Source organism: Myotis davidii, unplaced genomic scaffold (genome assembly GCF_000327345.1).
Source record: "Myotis davidii unplaced genomic scaffold, ASM32734v1 scaffold69, whole genome shotgun sequence".
In the NCBI taxonomy this organism is placed as follows: Eukaryota; Metazoa; Chordata; class Mammalia; order Chiroptera; family Vespertilionidae; genus Myotis; species Myotis davidii.
The window spans coordinates 3397925-3419714 of NW_006300363.1; the positions used below are offsets into that span (position 1 = coordinate 3397925).

Consider the following 21790-nt stretch of genomic DNA (forward strand, 5'->3'; position numbering starts at 1 on the left):
CTAGCTGAAAAGAACCTTCTGACTTCTACCTTTCTAGAAATTACTTTCTTGAGGGCTTCGTTTCCATCGTCTGTCCCTTAACCGGCCATTTCAACCATTTCCGCGCTGCAGTCACCACACTGGACTTTCTTCTGAGTTACAGAGCCATCGCCCCTTGAGTATCCGACAGGCACCTCAAGTTCTCCAGGCCCAAATGGAATTCATTATTTTCCTCCCCATTTCTTCTGTCCATCTTCAGTTCCCCAAGTTGGATGCCTTTGAGTTATCTACCTTGGAGAGCTCTTCCTCTCTATTACCTTCTCCCTTGTTATGGGGTGGAGCCCCAACATTAGTAACATTAGAAAATGTGCAGCCAAGGTTGAGAACCACTGCAATAAAGGGTTAAATCAATTAATAAATAATAAAAGAGCCCTAGCTGGTTTGGCTCAGTGGATAGAGCGTTGACCTGCAGACTGGAGGGTTCCAGGTTCGATTCCAGTCAAGGGCACATGCTCAGGTTGTGGGCTCAATCCCCAGTAGGGTCCGTGCAGGAGGCAGCTGATTGATGATTCTCTCTCATCATTGATGTTTCTATCTCTATCTCCCTCTCCCTTCCTCTCTGAAATCAATAAAAATATATTTAAAAATAAATAAATAAAAGAATAAATTGTTTTTCATATACTCACAACTGTAAACCTACTTTTGCTCCACCATGTATGTTAACTTAATTCTCAAAACAACTCTATGAAATAGGTACTATTATCCCCATTTTACAGTTGAAGAAATAGCTGCAGAAAGGTTAAGTTCTCATCCAAGGTTTCTAGCAACTGACAGTCAGAATTTGTTCCCCAGCAGATTAGTTCCAATGAGTAGAATAATATAGATAAATGGTAGTTATATTGCAGGCAATGGGATTAGATGGGACTTCTATTGTTATATATTTCAATAAGGGTTGGCTTCTTAAAAAACAGTAAATGTTACCTTTCTGGCAGTGACAACAGAAAGAGAAAAAAAGGAAAGAGAAAAAATTGCTATCCCATTCACTGTCTGGAGACAGAATAGAGAAAGGGATTTGTCAAGACCAGTGTGGTATCTCTCATAACACTCTGTTTTGTCAAAACTACTGATTCATTTCTCTTTATAGAATGTCTCCAAGGATTCAAATAAAAGTCTAAAGTTGGGATCTCTTAGAGTTTGATGTTTTATTGACTGCTATGCTATGTTTCAGAGACAGAAAAGAAAGTAACTCAACCACATGGTTGAATTGTCATAGTGGGCTGGAGGCAGAACCTTCACTGTTCCTGTTCCATTCAGCCAGGGCCTCTGGCAGAGGGTGGGGGGGCAGTTACATATCACATGAACGCTTGGATAGAGCCTATCACAGATACCTCCAACCCACTGACAGGACGTCTGAAAATGAACCCAAGCCAGCTCTAAGGTGCTAAATAATTTTATGTTGCTAAGGCAGTGACCAAAGATAAGGCAAGGGCAGGCCAGGACCAAAGCCCATTCTTTTGATTTTAAGGTATGCCTGACTCCCATCCCCTCACATGCTGTCCTCCTAGTTGGACAATATTGTGACTAGTTTTCTTCTTCTTCTTTTTTTTTTTTTTTACTGTTTCCCCTGATGAAAGTAATACATGATTATAGAAAATAAAACTCAGTTATAACATTACCATCCAGAGATAACCAGTTTTCACATTTTGGTACAATTCCTTTTAGTCTTTTTAAAAAAGACATTTTTATGGTTTGATACATATTTTAAATTTGGGCCATACAATATAGTTTTGCATCTTTGTTTTCCATTTAACATTATATTGTAAATATTTACTCTGACATATTCTTTGAGAAATAATAGCTAGTGGCAGAATAACCCATACAATCTTTAACTATTCAGTTAAATAGTTATTTAACTACCCTATATAGGTAAGGGTCTTTTCACCAGATCTAGAGGCAGAACAAGTTCAAGTAAGGTTTCATTTCTGCCTTTTCCATATTAACTGCAGGAAAGGCTAGGGCACCACCAGGGGTCAGTGCAGAGCCATCTAGTATGCCTTGATGTAAGAAAATTGGTTAAAGAATCCCTATTAACAAATCCTATCTATTAAAGCACTATTCCACATAAGTAGCAAATTCTCTTCCTTAATTCAGAAATGATCACATTCCTCCAAGTTTATACTCAACATTTACAAAACAGCTATTTTGTAAACTAAGGTCTATTAATACAAGATGTAGTATTAGACTTGTTCTTACCTGCTTGGTATGAGGTCATTTGTACATAAAATACTTGGCCTAACTATTTTCTAGGTTTGTTGTGAATATCAAATAAATAAAATGTATTATAATTTATGAAGCAGCACTTAAACTTTTAAGTTGCCCTATTTTAATGATGTGCTATTCAGATATTTAGATAAGTTATCTTTTAAAAACTAAAGAATCCCAGGTAGTATGATGATAATGAAAGGAGGTATAAGAGCATATACTTTGGCATGATCATGGATTATTTCATTGGTTTTCCTTTCCCAAGCCTTCACTCTTCAGATGCTTAAGTCATCAAAGAATTAGTAATCTGTTTTTCCTAGAAGCTGAAGTTATCATCTATAACTAATTTCGTTTTAGTTCTTTTCCATCCTCATTTACCTGAGACTTCTTCATGAAAATTGCTCTGAGCTCAGACTGGCTTAAACAACTTATAAGTAGCTGAATAGCAGGGATCAAAAAGCCAGTCCAGGCCTGACATGCTGATGGGCTCCAGAACAGGTGGTTGACACTCCTGGCCTCTCTAAACCCAGAAGTGACTATTAGAAGCAAAAAGCACCAAGAGCCCTATTTCCCACCTGGCCAGGCTTTTGATTCAGCCTTCTGTTCTCATTTCCTCTCCTGTTCCCAGTACCTCACCATCTGGCATTAGGGAGGAAGAGGAGCTAGGGTTGAGCATTGTGGGGACCAAGCAGCTTTCTAAACCAGCTTGGTATGGCCTTTTCTGAGAGTAACCTAATCTGCTGACTGGTCCACTCTAACAAATCTCAGAGCCCACAGGGGCCCGGGCAAAGCAGGAGTCTCTTATTATTGGCACTTGATTTCCTATTGAGCCAGAGCCTTCAGCTCCCTGGCACACAAAGAGAATAAGAATGCATGTGCAGCAGCTTGCACTGGCCTAGGACAGCTCCCCCTGAGGTCCTATGTCTTAGAGTAGGATCTACCACAGGGTACCAATTGAACAGCTAGTGCTCTTCGTAAGTATTGTTCCTGGTACATAGTAGGTGTTTGATAAACATCAGTTGCATGAATGAATGACAGGTTTAGGCCATTAGACCAGCATTAAAACATAGAGTGTCTGGAGAGAGTTACATTCCTATAGTCAATAAAAAAAAAAAAAACCACAAAACAAAACAAACATAAACAACAGTCCTGGGATTGGAGTAGTGGAACTAGGCTTATAGACTTGAAAGGTAGTCAGGAGGGTCCCAACAGCTGGACACAAACCCAGGAAAACTCAAGAGCCATACACAACAATGCAGCAACACAGATCCATCACTCTTATTTAAGAGTATATGGGCCCTCACAGCACCTACCATCCCCAGAAGGGCCAACTTCCTGAGATCACAGTCTGACCAGCTGACTAGCCCCACTCTGCATCCAGGAGGGAATGGGGAGACTCATCCAGGATGGCTCTGAGACACCAGCGGAGCTGACAAAGAGGCCCCAGAGAATTATGGGGGTTCCTGTGCCCACAAAGCTATAGATCTTATGCCTTTGAACCTGCTAGGCTGCAGAACTACTTCAGCCTAGAGGACACTGTAGAAGCCTGTGCTCCAGAACAAGCTGCCAGTTGCCTAGGAAGGAGCTGGAGGGCACATACAGTCTGGTTACTCAATGTTGTCATAGACCTGGATCACGTCCTCATGGTTGCCAAGAGCCTGGATGAGGTGGGCGGCCTGCTCCAGGTCCGGGTCAGCCAGCCGCACCTTTGTGTTGGGGATGAATTCTTGTGCACAGGACACAGGACACAAGCCCAGGGAGTCCAGCTTCTTCCTCACTTGATGCAGTGAAGATGCATCACAAATAAACTAGAGACAAAGCAAAGTCAAGAGATGAGGAGCCAGGAGATAACAGAACATAGCTAGACAGAATGTCACAGCACCTGAATGGAACTACTATAACATATCTCTCGGCTTAAGCTCTTCACTGGCAGAGATGTCATTTTCAATTGTTCTGAATCCTTCTCACAGTCCTGGGTAGTATTCCTACCTAGTAAGTCCTACCTAGTATTCACGTAATAAATGTGCAATGTGTGAAATCTTTTATCCCACCTGTACCCCAGGTGCAGGAAAGAAGAAACTGAGAGAGGCATGCCTCTTGGAAGTCCACCAAATCACTAAGGCTTCATACTTACTTTAAAAATGTTTTGTTCCTCTTCGTCTTCAGTTTCGTTAACATCCTCAGCTCCTGCTTCAATCGCCAGCTCCAGGGCACGCTCTAGGTTCACTTCTTTCTTCTCTTTATCCTTCACTCCAATCACGATCACCCCCTTTTTGTCAAAGGAGTGGCGAGCTCCCTCAGCCATCATTCCCCTGATAAAGAAAATGGGCCAGAACAAATGCCTTTAGACGCTCAGCTTCCACACAGCACTGCATGTCTCTCTCTCCTACCTCGCCTCTGGAGCATATACAGACATGAAGCAGCTCTCTTCCTGAAGAAGATGCAGCCACTACCAATCCAGTAATCCAAATATACCCCCACCCTCTATTTTCTGCCCTGACTTAAGTTTAGAGGATGCAAAGACTGCTCATCAGTTCCTATGACATTTAGATTCCAGTCCTGGTGGTACATTTTAAGATGTGGACATTATAAGGCTATAGATGAGATGGGATAAAGAGCCCCTTCTATAGTTATGAACAAGTCTTTTGGATCCTACCTAGTACAGAACACATTAAGGGAGACTAAATTAGCCCATTTAGATTCTGCTGAGGATGAAGAATGTATAAAATCTGAACCAGTACCAGAAAGGACAGTACTTTCCTTGCACAGAATTAGAACCTAAAGGCTCCTCCACTTTCCCACACACCTACCCATTCTTGTTCAGGATATGTTTGATGTCCGAATGGCACTTGGGGCCACTGTTAGATAATGCCTCAATGAGCAGAGAAGAGCCACCAGGGCCTCGACCCTCATACAACAAATAAATGTCCTTGGTTTTCTGCAAAAAAACAACATAAGCACATTTTCCTGTTTCCCAATTCCCTCCCCAGAACCACAGGCACCACCCATACAGTTGACTCCATAAATGGGCTCTTTGGGCTTGAGCCTAAGCTCTCAAGTGTTTATTTTTGTGTCTCTCCCCTCCCCCTTTTAGAGGAGGCCCATGGGACCAACATTTAAGGTAATTAGAAATACTACCCCTTACCTGGAAAGGAGTCTGTTTCTCTGGTCCCTGAACAATCAAGTAGCCGTGTCCCAGCTTTGATTCCTCTTCTCCCCAGCAGAATTTCACACCTATCCACCCTTGTAACTCCAGCCAAAACTCAACCTCCTTCACCCAATCCCTTATGAGATCCACCTGTGCTCCCACCCCTGGGCTGCTGAGCACCGCTACACAAAGTTGCATACCTGTGCCTTTTCACAAGAGCCACTGAAAATAGCATGGCCTCCAAATTTCAAACAATTGATCAAAAACTATGATGACCAATCTCATCTGCATCTTCCATGCCACTTTGCCCATGCATCCAATCCTTGCCACTTTCTTCAAGCACCCTGCCTGCTACCTTCCCATGAACTCTCAACTGATAATTTCTCCCTTCCTCTTGCACAAAGGGAATAAAACAGCACCAGGTGGGGGAAAATCCCGACTCTACCACCTTATCTACACCAGGCCAACATGAAGGCAATATTTGTGATAGAGCAAGGTTCTGGAGTCTGTCTGCTTTCAGTTCTGTCAATTCTGTGTGACTTGGTGAAGTCACCTAACCTTTCTGTGTCTCAGTCTCCACTTAAGGTTGTTCTGAAGACTCGGTGAAATAATGCATTTCATTTTCTTATCAAAGTGCTTGGCCTGCAGTAAACACCCACTTGTCCAGAGGAAGAGGTTCTCTCACCTGGGCTTTATCACTGTCATCTGAACTCTCCCTCTTTCTACTGGCTTTTCTCCTTTTGCGTAAATATCAGAAAAACAAATCCTTCCTCAGTCTAACATCAGAACTTTCCCCACCCTGTGCTCACTCTTTCTACCCCATCTCCTCACAACTCAGCTGAGCAGTCCTAGGTTCTATGACTCTGTACACTGTCTATCCATCCTATTCCTGATTGTGCTCCCATAATCAATGGCCAAGGAGAGCCACCAAAAGGTTCTGGATTGAAGGTGTCAACCACATTGCTACCCTTCTCTCTGATAATTTAAGGAGTGGCTGGTGGCCTTTCAGACATGGGTCCTGTAAAGGCTCTGATCAATAACAAGAATGTCAAATTGAGGACACACCTCCGTTTTCAGCGCTGCCTCAATCGTTGACTTGGGCATGTGCTTGTTGCGACACACCTCTAAGATGTGGGCCAGGTTGCTGTTGAGCTCAGGGTTGGGGCCTCCTTCTGAGATAGAAAAGAATGAGTAAAGTCATCTCATCTAATTATTTCCAGACCTATACTCCATCATTACCCAGAAGAGTGGCAAGTCACCACTTTGTTCTCAGTTAGTTTAGAATACTTTATCCAGGGTTTGTATGGAATATGGAGGAGAAATATTTTAGAAAAGTTTTTAATTCACTCTGTCTTTAGGAAAATGAAGGGCCGAGGATGGGGATAGGCCCTGGCCCAGCTCCCGGACAAACTAGGCAAATGAGGCCTTGGGCACGGAGAGGGCAGTAGGACCAGCCGTGGGTGACGGTCAGGTTCTCACCTTTAACCGCTAGGCGGATGCTCAAAGTAAGCTTGGAGAAGATGCGACTCCTTTCAGTGTCCTTGGGACCCTTGATATGTCGGACTTTGGACCACTTGTTGTGCCCAGCGGGGGCTGCGGTGGTGAGATGCAGCGTCCGGCCCCGAGCAGGGCTACAGCCCGGGGGATGGGGCTGACAGCGTGGGGAGACGCACGGAAGAGCCGCCTGGGCTCCAGGGCCTAGAGCCCGCAAGCATGGTGCAGCGGTCCTGCTCAGATAGACAGTGGCCCAAGCCGCCATTGGCTCCGACCCTGGGCCAAGGTCAGCAAGAACAGAGAAAGGGCAGCGGCCAAAGTCATCAGCCAGTCCGGTCGCCGCCGGAACAAGCAGGTCAGGAGTCTGCGGTCGCCTTCACCTGCCACCGGTGACTCAAGGGCTTAGGCCCGCCGGGAGAAGCCGGAACTCCACGGACCCCGCGCCGCGCCGGCAGCAGCGGGAGTGGGTCACCTGGCTGGTGTAACACACTTCCTTTTTCCGGTCCGTTCTAAAAACGCGTCCCCACGGCTCTCAAAATCCGTTCCGCATCTGCACGCACTCCACCTCAGCTGCCCTGGGGAGCGCAGGACTTTATTTCCCACAATGATCTAGTAGAGATACGTCTGAGTTAGTAAACTACTTTTGCTTCTGAATTGCTTGCCAACTTCGAGCAGGTCCAGAATGATAAATATTTTGTTGTTGCAAAGAAATGTGTACTTTAACAACCGCATTTTACAGGAAAAGAAATCGCCGCCCAGAGTTGTGATTTACCTAGTTAATCATTTGGTCTCTCTGAACTTCCTTCTCGGTATTTGTAAATAAGGATGCTACTAGTACTTGCTTTTCATAAGAAGGTTAAAAACACAAAATAAGCTCTTGCAGCTTTAAAAGAACAGTCTTATGTAAATAGCTGAGCGATCATAGTGTTGAAGCCCCTAAATGCAAGAGAGGGCTTGCGATTCAGATGAGACTGGCCATTCTGAAGAGGGAGGATGACCAGAAACCTTTCTGGAGCTAAAGTCCCCTCTCCATTTTCCCTTCTGCTCTCCCAAAAGAGAAAACGTAGGCCATTAGAAGGAGAAGACAGAGAAGAAATAAAGTGGCAATTGCTAAAGAACTTTCTTATGGCTTTTCATACTGCTGAAATGAAATTCAAAGGAGTTGGTCTGTTAAGGAGCAGTGTGAAGTTGGATTAGAACAGTGTGAAGTTTAAGCAAGTTACTTTATTTGCCTACATTTCAGTTCCCTTGCAAGGATTAAATGAGATAATGGATGGAAAGTACATGGGCATGGATTTTATGTTATTATTACATAAGTACCTCCATAATCTCAGATCTACTTTTTTTTTCTTTAAGTGCAATTTCCATTTATTTTCCCCCCAGAGAACTTTTCTTCACTCCTTAAGGACTTAGTTCCTTACATGGGCTTTGGTGGAGGTTGTGGGGCAGCACCCGCAGGTCTAAATTGGGGTGCGGGTGTTTGGTCCTTCTGGGCTTCCTGAGGACAATTCTTGACTACCTTGCTGTGAATGGCACAGCTCACACAGTGATGTAGTTTCACATATAGCTTGGGAAGCACATAGGCATCGAAGACACTTGCTTCAGAGATGTCCCTAACGGCTGGGGCCTCAACTATGTCTCGAATGACAAACTTCTTAATGGACTTGTCCTTGGGCATGCATCAGGTGGAGTTGGTGCAACGAATAGGCTGCACATGGCCTCGGCCTTTTTTTTGGAACAACTGTTATTCCTTCTTTTCTTGGTCATCTTGGAAATGAGGACCCGAGAGCTCAGATCTACTCTTTTTGTTGTTGTTGTTCTCATGTCCTGACATTATACTCTGGTTGGAGGGAATTACTGTACTCTGAATTGGAGGGAATTACTGTACTCTGAATATGAGTTCTTTATCATCTCTTTGCTTCTGTCTCGCTAAGATCTTTGACTCAAGACCCAGTTCAGCTGTCACCTCCTCAGTAAAAGAGTCCACCTTTGAATTTTAAGCTATAACTCACAGTTCACTTATGCATTGTTCTTTTCTTACTGTTTGTTATCCAAGCTACTTGGGCTCAGCACTCTGCTCCTTGTATTTGCAGATTAGAAATACCAGATTGCTGGGTGGAAGTGGAACAGGGTGTATGGGGGATAAATGGTGATGGGGAAAAAAATAAAATAAAAATTGTTGCTTTAAAAGAAAGGAAGGAAGAAAGGCCAGATTTCTCCTAGTACTTCTCCCAATTCCTATATTAAGCATAAACTTGTGTCTTTGCTAGTCTGTGTCCTACCTCACTTCACCTTGATAATTTGTTTTTCCCTCAAGATTCAGCTCAGGCATTATTTCCCACCAAAGGAAAACATCTCCAAATTCTTTAGTTGGGCTCAGATGCCCTACTCTGTGTGCTCACATAATCTTTCATGCATGTCTCAAAATGTTTATGTCCGTCTCTGCTATGATATTAAATTGAGAGCAGGACTGTATTCCTTTGCCTAGAATACTTCTTGTTTTTAAATAACAACTTTAACATATAATTCACAAAGTAACCAATTTAAAGTGTACAAGTTTTGAGTATATTCACAGATTCGTTCCGCCATCACCACAATTTTACATTTTAATCACTTTCCAAAGAAATCCTGTACCCATTTCACCCAGTTACCCAAATCCTAGGCAATCACCATTTTATTTCTGTCTCTATGGGTTTGCCTATTCTAGACATTTTATATGAATGGAATCTCAAAATATATGGTCCTTTATGACTAGCTTCTTTCACTTAGCTTGTTTTCGGGGTTCATACATGTTGTAGCATGTATCAGTACTCATTCCTTTTTATTACCAAGTAATATTCCATTGTATGAATAGAGAACATTTTATTTATCTATTCATCGGTTGATGGACATTTGTGTTATTTCTACCTTTTGACTATCCTGAAAAATGCTTTTATGAGCATTCATGGCCCTGGCCGGTGTGACCAGAAAAGTTATCAGTTTTATTCGTCAGGGCATATGCCTGGATTGTGAGCTCCATCCCAGGTGGGTGGCATGCAAGAGGCAACTGGTTTCTCTCTCACATTAATGTTTCTCTCTCTCTCCTTTCCTTTCTCTCTAAAATCAACAACAACAAACAACTTATTAGGAGAACTAATAAAACAAAAACCTCTCCAATCTTCATTAAAAAATTAAAAACTCTTGTGGCATACCAGTTGAAAATTGCTGGTGTAAGCAAACCCCCAAATTTTTGTTATGTTCAGTCTGATTTTTAACTGCATATAGCCCAGTCTGAGATGAATAGTTTACTCTACCAGCTTTTCCCTTAAAAACGAAAGAGTAAGAATCATGTATTTCCCATAAAATACACAGTCAGGGAAACAACAACAACACACAGACCACATAGCAGTTTTAACAAAGCCAGTAGATACTCATTTTGCCACAGAAAACAAACTCTCAGAGTATCTACTTCCTTTCAGAGACCCATTGCCACTCCCAGCTCCATTCTTCTGACAGAATGGCAGGCACTTAGTAAATTCTGGCTCACTGAACAAATCACAATTTTGCTTTTCTTTCTTCCCTTGAAATGGCCCAACATGAATAAAGAATGACAATAAAAATAAGTGGGAGTATTCACCTAGGACTTCCTGCATTTGGATAGCAGTGGGGACAGGAACTCCTTCTCCATCCTACCATGTTGGGAAAGTGGCTTGGACTTGGAAACTCTACTTATCACATTAGAGCCTAGTGTCCAAACCCACAGGATTTGAGAGTTACCAATTCTTTATCACCTTTCAATAGATTACTGAATCCTGATTATCCTGGCTCTTAAATCTTTTCAATTGTGGCCTATTCTCCTTTCCTGCTTCTCCTTAGTTCAGGCTTTTCTTCTTCTCTCACCTTGACTATTATAACAGGTGAACTGACTCCCTGTCTCACCCCCCACTCAAAGGTAATTTCTTCATTGCTCCCTAAAATGCAATTCTGAGCATGACTTGCCTCTATGTACAATTTCCAGTCTCATACAGGAGTAAGGTCTAATCTTTCTGCAAAGCACAAAAGATTCTGATCTGGCTCCTACTTACCTCTCTAGCCACATTTTCCACCAGTTCCCATATAAAACCCCACATCAACTTGTCCTTCTCTGAATATGATCACACCCTTTCTTGCGTTTATAGATTGGTAACTGAATGTTTCCTCTGCCTTAAATGGCTTTCCCTATTCCTAGAGAATTCCAACTCAGCCTTCAAAGCCCGGTTCAAGTATGTCTTATGAGATTTCCCCTTACCATCTCTGGCTCCCACCCAGTCAAAGGTGATTACTAACTCCTCAGGGTTACAAGTAAGCCTGAACACACCTATTATTGCACAACCCCGACAGTATTTGTTTATGTGGCGTTTCCTCTGGTAGACTGTGAGCAACTTGTGGGTCACGGTCCCTGGCATAGAGGAGGCGCTCTGTGTTTTGTTAAAGGTGATAAGTTAGGCTGTCAGATAGTGATGAGCTGGGGTGGAGTCTAATCCCCCAGCCAGTGTCTCTGGAACATGACCCTGGTAGCAGAATGGGAAGAACTAAATTCACCACAAGAAATTATTCAGTCAACCTATACATGTTCAAGTTTTATTACAAAGTATGATGGGCAGAAAATACGGTCTTATACAGGAGGCTGAAACAGAATGAAAGGGCAAAAATTAGGTTTAATATACTCAGGAAGCAAGAAATAAAGTCATAGACATAACACTCCACTTTTAGGTGCTTTTGAAATAGCCGTCAATGGGGATTTACCATTGTGGTTTCACAGCAGTGTTAAAATTTTATTATAAGCCCTGTGTACAATCAGTCCTGTGAAAATAATTTCTTAAAAAGAAAAATAGTTACAGTACAGTTGTGTAAGGGGCAGCTTCCTCTCCGCCTGACCATAGGATGCCACAAAATCCATAGTATAGAGGAAAAGTTTAAATATATAACAAGAAAGTAAGTTCAGACACACTAGGCTAGATTGATTGGCTAGAGCGTAACATTTCAGAGAACAAGAAATCTCCATTTCTACAGAGAGGTTTGTACAATCATGCTACAAATTCACACTAGGGGGAGGAAGGATGGGGCTGGAAAGTCACTGACAGGGGGATCATAAAATACACAGGAACCAAAGCAAATGATTCATACTCGACTCAAGCAAGTCAAAACTTTAGCTCAACAAGTTTCATAACATACTGTACACAGTCAACCCGAGGTGAGAACATTTCTTTTAAATAGCAGATAAACAAGTTCATCTTCACTCACTTGTCCCAAAGGTGGGCACTTAAAGTTTTCCAGCTGTTATACAGACTGCCAACATCTTTCTTCTTGAGTTCATACTTCTATTAGCTTATTTGTTTCTGGTTTTTAATACCAGTCCAAGCCTCTTTGGAAAGGCACCTGCATGTCCCATATTTAAAAAATAACATCCAGAAAGTAGCCTGAGAGGACCTGGCCCATACATTTGCCTTTGACCATTAGCAGCAATGACAACTGTGGGAGAAGAAAAGGGTGCAGATGGGGAGGTGGGCAAGGCTCTGCAACATGAGACTGTCTCAGTCGCTAGTTCAGCTGGTACAGAAAAGACGATTCTTAGAGAGCCTGGCCCTGAGTTCACAGTGACTGCTCAGTTCAGCTTTCCTCCCAGGGAAAACTCAACTGAAGTGCCAAGCATGACGCTCCTTCCTCATCCTGGGCCGTAAAGGGGAGTCTGCTTTGAGACTTCTACTTCGATGGTCTCCCTTACTCCAAGCCAGGCAGTTGAAGGAACTGCCAAATTCTCAAACTGGGGAAGGTGGAGAGGTGGTACTGGGCTGGCACTGCCATGTTTGAAAAACCTTGCAGCTTCTGCACAGCCTAGGAATTTAAGGCCCAGGCTGCAGCAGGGAAAAAGTTCTACAGTGGAAAGGGAGTGGGAAGAGAAGTATAAGAGAAAAGGGAGGCGTGGGGAAATTCAGCATGACTGTTTATGACCTCTGCTTCTTCGGCTCCCTACAAACCTACAACCAAGAGCCATGGTCTCGAACGATCACGGGACTCCCAAGACCTGAGGATTTCTACCAGCAAACATCACATATCACTGCACTGCTGCAGGGAGGGCCCCACTGCTCTGAGCTGTCCTCCTGTCCCCGTTACCCAGTATCACAGGTACCCGGTGAATGGTCCCTGACACAGTCTCACTCCATGCCACACAGCATCTGAATACTTCCTCCTCTCGGGCCATCACTGCCCTCTAATACTTTCTCCTTTGATCTAAAGCAACACTTATCATTGATTTTCTCCCACATCCTAAACTGCCTCCTAAAATTTCAGCCACAACTATCATCAAACCTTGTAGAAGTCTCAATTTTTTCTGTTTCTTCCCAAATCTTAACCAGTTCTCTGAGAGCCAATCCTGGTTCTGATAAGAAATTCTCACCTCATTATCAAATATCTCCCATCTTCAAGTCCTCATCTTGCAGCCCGATTCCTACCTAGAAGGAGAGGTTCCAACTCTCCGGAGTGTAAACACTCAAGCTCTCTGATGTGGAACCTGAGGCCTAATTTATTCAGCACTTCCTCCTCTCCCTTCAGAGGAGACAAGAAAAACAAAGGCAGCTTCAGCTCAGGGGCCGCCAACAAGTCAAAGGGCCACCAGAGTAAGAGCCCAGATGGGTGTGTGGCCTTTCCAGTGAAGTCCTGGCAGCTGCTCTTCCCCTTTCGAGGAGAGCAGATCTAGCTGTGCTCTCTGCTTGTCAATTTGAGAACCTAAACAAACTAAACAGACACTGGCTCTTGAAACTACAACAGATCTCTGCTTTCTGGAACATGGCTGGCTAAGAGGTTTTCTCAATCTTGAAACTACAGAAATCCCCTCCTCAGCCATGAGGCCATTTGGCCTGTGGCATAAAGAGAGGGTGAGAACCAGGACTTTCAAATACCAGCATCCCAGCAACTGTGAGTGCGTGTTTGCTCAGGGAGCGTGGGAGTCTCACCTGGGCCCCAGGTGTGATGTCAGGATTGCATTGTGGGGCCTAAGGACAGTGATAGGGCTAGGAAGGAGTCCACAGGGCAAGGGGGGGGGGAAATCAAAAGCTGTAGATTTCCAGAATAAATAGCAACTTCACCCAAATATATTCTAGTTACTATTAACTAATTTTTTTCCTCCAGGTTGTTTTTGAATTCTAGTTGTGCAAATCTCACCGTTCAGACCAGGCTTAGGCGCAGATCGGGGAAGGGATCGTAAATCAGACCTCAGTACAGTTAAGCCCTGCCTCAGCAGGACCAGCTCCCTCTTCCATTCTGATCTCCATTTCAGACCCTTTTCCACAAGAAGGAACTGATGGCCTCCTAGAGCAAACAGCCACCAATTTAGACTTGCGACCCTTGTGAGAAGGGCCCTGGAGCCATCAAACATAACTACCAGCAGAGAAGGGTTCTGAGCAAGAACTGCTCACTTCACCTCTCCAAATGACACGCTGCAAATCTGGTAAATGCAGGAGCGTAAACCTCAAGCAGCTGAGTAGCCAAAGAGCCCCCAAACCAGAAAAAAAAAAGTAAAAAGGCAGAAAGGAAAATATTCTAACAACAGAGCCTTTTACTTTGGGACAAGCCCCTGTGTAGTAAAGCAAAGAGCTTTGGGGATAAAAATACATCTGCTTCTGAAAAGGAAGACTCAACCAAAGGGTTCAAAGGGCTCAGAAGAACAAAGCTAACTGTCTTGTTTCTCAAGAGCAGGTGACAGCCTAAGTGGACAAAACCTTCAGCCTTGTGGTCTGGTTTGCTACTCTCGGGTCTTAGAAACCTTCAGCCACTGGGCAGAGCAAGATGAACCAGGCAGACTCCCGCCCAGACTCTGAGCGTGTCCCAAACTCAGCCTACTACCAGTGACATCCAAGCCCCCCCATGGAACTCTTCACATAATGGGAACAGACCCCTGCGGCCTGCAAGTTCACATGCTGCTCAGACCCAAACCGGAGCTCCTAACTGGCTGACCCTGGGTCTCTGATTCTTTTTGTAACTATGTAATTGATGGCCTGAAATCACAATGGCCCCCCTTACAAGAGCTGACAGTCTCCCGTACTCTAAAGGAGATCGTGCTCAGGGTTAGATGCACAGATTGTGTGCCTCTCAAGCCGGAGTCTCTCACCTCAGAGCTCTCAATCCAAAGAGTGGCTGATATACCACCAGTCACAGTTAACTAAACAAACAGAGATACCAAAGTTCAACTTATAGATCATTTTTGTCCATCATTCAAGACATGAAACAGAATGGCCTGGGGCTTTTATTTGGAGGGAAAAACAGACTCTGAAACTATGTACTGGAAATATGCTCTAGGCTCAGCTTTCCTGAAACTGTTCCCCTCAAGTCAGGTACCCCATTAGCCTATTTCTGCTCTAGCACGTTCCCAACAGGTCCCAGTGGGGTTGGACAGAGGTACTTCGGCGAGTACAGAAGGCTTCACATGTGTGTTTTGGAGCCCAGAATGCCCTTGAGAAGAGCCAGACTGAAAAAAGGTGTGAGAGCTGGCCGGCTTCAGAGCACCAAGGCGGTTTGGGACTCCCGGTCAGGTCTGTTTTGCTCAGGCAGTGACGCAAGAAGGCAACTGCTCATGGGGTCAAGGGCCTCGTGCCAGGTTCGGGCACTGAGGGAGGAGAGGAAGGTGCTATCAGGGAGGACTATGAAACAAAGGAAGAAACCAGAGAGTAAAATTCTTTTCATAAAAAAATTAGCCTGGTAGATAAAAAATATACAAAGTTGAAATTTGTTACAGACATTGATAATAGGAGGAAAGACAACTTCAAATTGGTATTTGTTCCCACTTAAGTGCTAACACAGACATGGACACAGATTGCTGCCTTGGGCAACAGACAGACAGAGACATCTGGGGCAGATGAATACAAACATAGCCAGTGCCCGTAATGCTCATTAACACAACGGCTGACAAACTAATATACAGAAATTTTTAATTGAGGAACTAAAGAAGAAGAAAGGAGAGAAAATCTTAAAACTCAGCCCTGGGCTGAGGAGGTGCCACACAGCCCGGAGTGTAGCACAGAGAGCAATGGGGTGACTGGCCAGGAACTCCTAGAGCAGCTTCTGGTAACAGTGGGTGCAAAGCAATGAAAGACACACTGGCCACTGGAAACATGTTTCTTCTTACTTTGGGGTGGGGCAGAGGCGGGAAACACGAAGCCCCTGCCTCGTGAACATGGCGCCTCCAACACTACACTCTGAGTATCTCCAGGCAGTTGTTGTAGCAAATGGCGATCCAGTCGGGCTGAGTCGATGCCCACTGCACGTTGTTGATCTCTCCCTCAGCTGTGTAGGCCAGGATAGGGTCCTCGATGGCCCGGGGCATTTGCTGGATGTCCCAGATGAGAGCCTGATGGTCATCCGCTGGTGACAGAAAGGCAGAGAGCAAGTTTACAACTCAGGCAAAGAGGATAATGATCCCTACATTTGGCGGTGCTTGTGGTCAGTTTACAAAACATTTGCTCACCAGTGAGAAAGATTTTATTTTAAGCCCCCATTTTATAGATGAGGAAACTGAGATTTGGAAATTTAAAGGACTTGCCCAAAACCACAGAGCAATGTAGCCACTGAGTGGCAGAGCCAGGACTCAAAGCTAGCCTCTGGCTGTCCCCGGCTGTGTTCGCTGCATTGGAGGTAGATGATAGAATGGGACCTGGTGGGCATCTCTCATACTATAGCATGCACCAGGAAAGGATGAAGGGATGAGATAAGGTTGGCAAGGTTTTGAGTTAAGTTTACTTTTTTTCTAGTTCCTAAGTGATCTGTAATGTCTATCATGTAACTTTAATAATCAAAATAGTAAGTTCTTAGTCTAAGAGAAGAAAAAGCAAGGTAAGGACCTTCTATATCACAGTGTCGTCTAATCCCATCAGCCTATCCTGATGTCTTTTATACTCAGGGGAGCTGAATAAACTAAACCCTAATTGGCCAGGCTCATGCAGGCAAACGGAGATGTGAAAACTACAGGTCACACACCAATGACCAGACCAGGCCACACAGGGCCCTTCAGTGCATCCAGAGCTCACTGTAGGTTCATTACATCTCCTAAGGGAGATGTCACTCTTGGCAGTCCCAAAGACTCTGTTACGTCTATGACAGACTGTCCCTCTCTTCCACATTCATGGATCTGAGTCCTATGTGTCAACCTAGATTTCAGGGGTGGACATATGAAAGACACAGCCTGTAACTGATGAAAATAGTATATGGAAGATGCTCCGAGAATACAAGCGCATTTGGAAAATTGGACTGCTTTGCTTTCACAAGTGTAGAGCAGCTCCCAGTTGAGTTACTTTGGTAAATCTCTCAAACTATCCTCAGGAAATAGTAAGGATTACAATTCTAAGGAAACACGAAAGATCTCCTTACCTCTCCTCCCACATACTGCCCCTCCCCCACCGCGTTTACCTGCAGTGCAAATGTGGCAGGATGAATGTGGGGCCCACGCAATGCCATTGACGCATGCTCGGTGGTTGTTTAACCTTGCAACAGGCGTGCATGGAACTCGGACATCCAGAATCACTACCTGCAGAAACAACAAGGAAAAGGCCCAGGGACTTCAGAGTGTGAGAGGAAAAAAAAAAGACACTACACAAAATAAAACAAAATTTTTTAATCATGATTTCCTCATTTGTGCATTTAAAGATTATTAGATACAGAGTGTCTCTGTCCCAAAAGCAGCTACTGGATTGAAGAAAAAGGAAAAAAGAAGACACAGGTAGTTTATAGTCGATATCTAAAGCAATACAGGGTCTTTAGACTGACATGGAAGTGGAGAAGCAGGAGTAGGTAACATGAATCTGGATAATGCACCAAGTCCGTTAGGTGCGTATGCTAAGATTCTGTGCATGCTCAGCGGGACAGAGTGACAGCACCCTCTGCCCCCAAAGCAGAATTCGGAATGTAAGGACTCTGAGGTGCTGGCTTCACCAAAACAAAGTTAATAATTGCATTGTCTTTACCCACAATTTACTGCCTGTATCAAGTAACAGGCTACACAGAGTTGCCATTTCCATGTCCGTTTGCTAAAGCTGGAAGAATCTGTCCTGACTACAGAGGGGAAAACTGCTTCTTACTCAGCCTCATAAGCACGTATGATTTGGTTTACTTTTTAGATATTGCCTTTCTTGACACCAACCCCAACTCTTCAAGTATTGAAGTTTTTAACACATTGTGCTTATTCTGGATCAGGTTTTCTCAATCTGAGCACTCCTGACCTCTACCCACTAGATGCCAGTAGCACCCATCTCTTTGCCTGCACCCACCGCCCCTCTGCAGACATTGCCAACTGGCCCCTGGGGGACATATCACCCCTGCTGCGTTGAGTTAATCGAAACCGTCTTCAGGCATTTTCAAAAATCCACGGGGAGAAATCTGCCACCAGCTGAGAACCACTGTTCTAGATACACTTAGTGCCAGAGTTAGGCTGCAAGGCCCATGCCGGCCTAAAGCAGGGTGCTCACCTCCATCCCATCCATGGCCATGGTGGCCAGGTAGTTAGGGTCCTGCTTGTTCCAGCAGAGGCGAAGCAGTGGGTGATGCTGTGGGTCTTCATAAATGATGGTGCTGTGTTCTAGATGGCGGAGGTCAAACATGCGCACCGAGCCATCAGCACCCACAGAGGCAAACATGTCCCTACCACCGCCGGCCCGGCTAAATGCGATATCATAGACCTGTTGGTGAATAAGACACTTCAGCCAGATTCCGATCCATTACTTCCTTTTCCATAGCAGGAAATCTGCTATGCCTAGATCATCTAAACCCGTTTGTAACACAGGAGGAGAGAAATAAAATCAAACAATGTCTGCAAAGTCTGGAACCTGAGAGCTCTAACATCAGTGACTTTCCAAAGAGTGAAGATCATTCTGCTATAGAAATTGGCTGGCTTCTTCCCACAGCCCTGCTTTCCAAGTCTTCTTCCTCCAACCCCTATGATAAACTGCTGACCAACAGAGAACACATGATTCTGAGCAAGTATTCTGTACGCTTAGACAGGCTCAGCTCAAGCCAGAGACAGTGGTGGTCTTCTATCACGAGACAAGATTGAGACATTGATTTCCTGAACCTTGATGGCTTCCATTTGTGTGGGGTCAGAGGCAGATCCATGACCACACTGAGGCCAAGATCACAGTTTAAGGAGGTGGAAGTAGCCCTCCTGTGGCCACTTAGCCAAGCTGGTTCTGCTGTGAAACCTGGACCTGAGACTCATTCCCAAGAAAGAAGTAACAGCAGTTTTATACCATGGGAGGCATTCCTATATTTGCAAAGAGAGTTATCACTCTCTTGTCCCGGACAAGTTGTTTCTTCTCCTAGTTGGCCTGCATTCATAAATGGTTTAGGTTTTGAATCACTGTTTTCTGCATTTACCACTTGCTGCAAACACTGCACACCACTACTGTCGATGAGAAAACAGAGGTAGAGAGCAACAGAGAACTTCAGAGAAAAATAAAAAAGGACAGAGAGAGACAAGCCAGAGCCAGACAAGCAGAGAGAAGAGAGACACGCTGAAAAAGAAAAACAAATGAAAGGAAAAACAAAACCCATCTCTGAGGTCAAGTTTAACAACAGCTGACTTCTGGAGAGACATGACTGACTCTCACTAAGTACCATGACACCACCTTCTTGAGGTTCTCCCTGCCAAGGGACACTGCGAAACGAGCATCTAGTTCTATTCAACCTCACAAATTCCTTTTTCTCTGACTATGGAAATTACACTTCTCTTTCTACAGTAGGAATGATTCGAAAGGAACTGGGCAGTCACCACAAGGAGGCCCTGCAGCTCCAGGCTCTGTCCTGCCTGAGGACAGGGCATGTTTATCAATGTGAGCCCCCCAGGGGGCCGGCTCTCAGTAACTGCCAAGAACAGGGACGCCACAGCAGCATCACTAAGCAGCAAGGCGCCGTGGGCAATGTGACCGAGTGCGTAAAGCTCTCTCAGCTTTAACTGCCTGCTTCTTCATGGGGCTCCACCAGTAATTTCATTATAAACCACGGGAGATGACAACCCTCCTCTACACCAACCTGCCAGGCAGCAACGGGAGCCCCCAAACAAGTCTTTACTTTGATAGTGAGAGGTGGACTGAGAAAAGCCATAGGTGCTAGGAGGTATCACTGTTTCTCTCAGAGCAACTATCGTCAGGTTCATTCTTCAAGGCCAGGGCCTGTTTGCCGGTCCTGGCCTTCCCCTCTGGTAGGGAGAGGCTAAGGAATTTCTCCTCCCCTCTCTCTGTCCCCTGAAGCATCTCTGGCAATGACTGTGTCCCCTCCATGGCTCTAGCTTTTGCCAGGTAAACTCAGCCCCTGGATTCCAGTAACCCTGCCTCTTCCCTTGGCCCTTCTGGCCTGTGGGCAGTGCCACTTCCTGCTGCTCCTATTCTCTAGATCAGCGGTCGTCAACCAGTGGTCCGTGAGATCCGAAAGGTTGGTGACAGCTGCTCTAGATTGCCTCACTGCTCCTGTTCTCTAGATTGCCACGTCTGTGTAAGCAATCCCCTGGATTAAGTCCCCTCCGTTTACATACTTAGAGTAGTTCTGGTTTTCTGAACTGGACCCTGACAGAAAACAGGAGACTACACTGTCACATAACTTAAACGTAGCAACCTGTTCCACTTGATGTCAACTGGGTTTCCAGAAGTTCCTTACTGGTCCTCTCTGCAGGACAAATTCTTCCTTTGTCCTTTGGCTCAGCAGTTGGCCATGCCAGCAGTCTTGTAACAGATCTTACCCTTAGGAGCACAGAAAGCCAAACAACAACCCCTTACTAAGAATGATAACCTGGTCACCAACCTCCTATTCTGTGGATAACCTCAAGTTTCTGACCTAAAGTCAAGGCATCCTTTTTATCTGTACAGGTATTAATACTCCCTTGCTATGCAGGGAAAGGTAGAAGCGAAAAGGAAACACTGCCACAGGGAATCAGAGAACTAGGTGCATGCAGCAGCTCTGGGAGGAAAAGATTTAGGACCATTTTCAAAAATCACTCATGAGAATGCTTTGATTAAAACGCGGCCACAAAGAGTTCCCTGTGAGTTTTGCAATAAACACAGGAGAAACATCACCATCAGGATAAACCATATTCAATTCCAAACAGTTTTAAGTATTAAGTGAACATACTAGAATTTCATAAAACAAGTTTAGATAAAAATTGATTAACTAGGTTTCACAGACAGGAATTTCTCTCTTCCTGCCTCTCCCTCTCAAAAGCAAATATATTTCAAGATAAATGTTACTCTAAGATTCATTTTTAATCACATCAGGTCCGAGTTTGTCTACAAGAGAGTTCCTTGTTAAAAATCAGCAATCTTTGGCATGAAAAGAAAAATTACTATAGGACAAGTTGTTTGTATCAGTCAAAAAACGCATTCATTTACAATAGTGTTTTCCACTCTTGATTCGTTACTATTTTCAATTCAGACACAATGTTAGCATTATGATTTTCCACATCATTTGCAAAACAGTGAGCAGACAAGATAATCTGACCACACTGATGGCACAGAAAGCAGAAGAGGGACAGCATCATTACCTCTTTATCATGGGCAATCAGTTGGGTCTTCACATGGCCAGACACAAGATTCACTCGCCCCAACACCTGCCCTGTCTCCAGCCCCCAGATGGTACAAGTTGTATCAATGCTGGAGGTACCTGAAAACAATCAGTGCGCGTCAGTAGCTGACAGGAGTGAGGTTCCCAGGCAAGCTGCTCTCCTTGTGCCTACTCACCAGTTCAGCACAGGAGACCACGTGCCATAAACACTTCCTAGCATAGGGAGGGTACCAGGAGAGCCCCAAAGAGTCAAGTGTTCAATCCTTAACCTAGGATCTTAGACTCTGACTGGAGACAAACCATACACCTATAAGAAGCTTGATTCCAGCCGAGGCCGGTTTGGCTCAGTGGATAGAG

The 21790-nt window shown here is 44.5% G+C and overlaps 2 protein-coding genes and 1 pseudogene across 4 annotated transcripts in view; all 3 read right to left on the minus strand.

Annotated features, from left to right (window-relative positions):
• Positions 1–888: 888 nt before the first annotated feature.
• On the minus strand, positions 889–7379 carry LOC102754874 (translational activator of cytochrome c oxidase 1). Of its 2 annotated transcripts, XR_001516057.1 has the most exons (6): positions 6869–7379; positions 6455–6561; positions 5052–5179; positions 4376–4553; positions 3236–4049; positions 889–2872 (listed from the first exon to the last, which is right to left on the minus strand). XR_001516057.1 is itself a non-coding variant. In XM_006776724.2 (5 exons), exons 1-5 carry the CDS (start codon positions 7146–7148, stop codon positions 3849–3851), a joined length of 894 nt encoding a protein of 297 aa, XP_006776787.1. In that variant the 5' UTR covers positions 7149–7379; the 3' UTR covers positions 889–3848. The 2 variants fall into 2 exon arrangements, 1 of the variants encoding a protein (XP_006776787.1); XM_006776724.2 differs by having other exon boundaries at positions 889–4049.
• A 674-nt stretch (positions 7380–8053) lies between these two features.
• LOC102755155 lies at positions 8054–8690 on the minus strand (annotated as a pseudogene).
• A 2762-nt stretch (positions 8691–11452) lies between these two features.
• DCAF7 (DDB1 and CUL4 associated factor 7) overlaps positions 11453–21790 on the minus strand; it is a 21907-nt gene continuing 11569 nt past the window's right edge. Inside the window, exons 4-8 of one of the 2 annotated variants that reach the window (XR_436342.2) lie at positions 21414–21532; positions 18355–18564; positions 17300–17417; positions 16023–16258; positions 11453–11528 (exon numbers count right to left, since the gene is read on the minus strand). Coding sequence is in view for 1 of the 2 variants with exons in the window: in XM_006776725.2 (XP_006776788.1) it covers positions 16086–16258; positions 17300–17417; positions 18355–18564; positions 21414–21532 (620 nt within the window). In the remaining variant the exon portion in view is untranslated. Of the gene's footprint in view, positions 16259–17299; positions 17418–18354; positions 18565–21413; positions 21533–21790 lie in introns of both variants that reach the window. The other variant, XM_006776725.2, reaches the window with a different exon arrangement.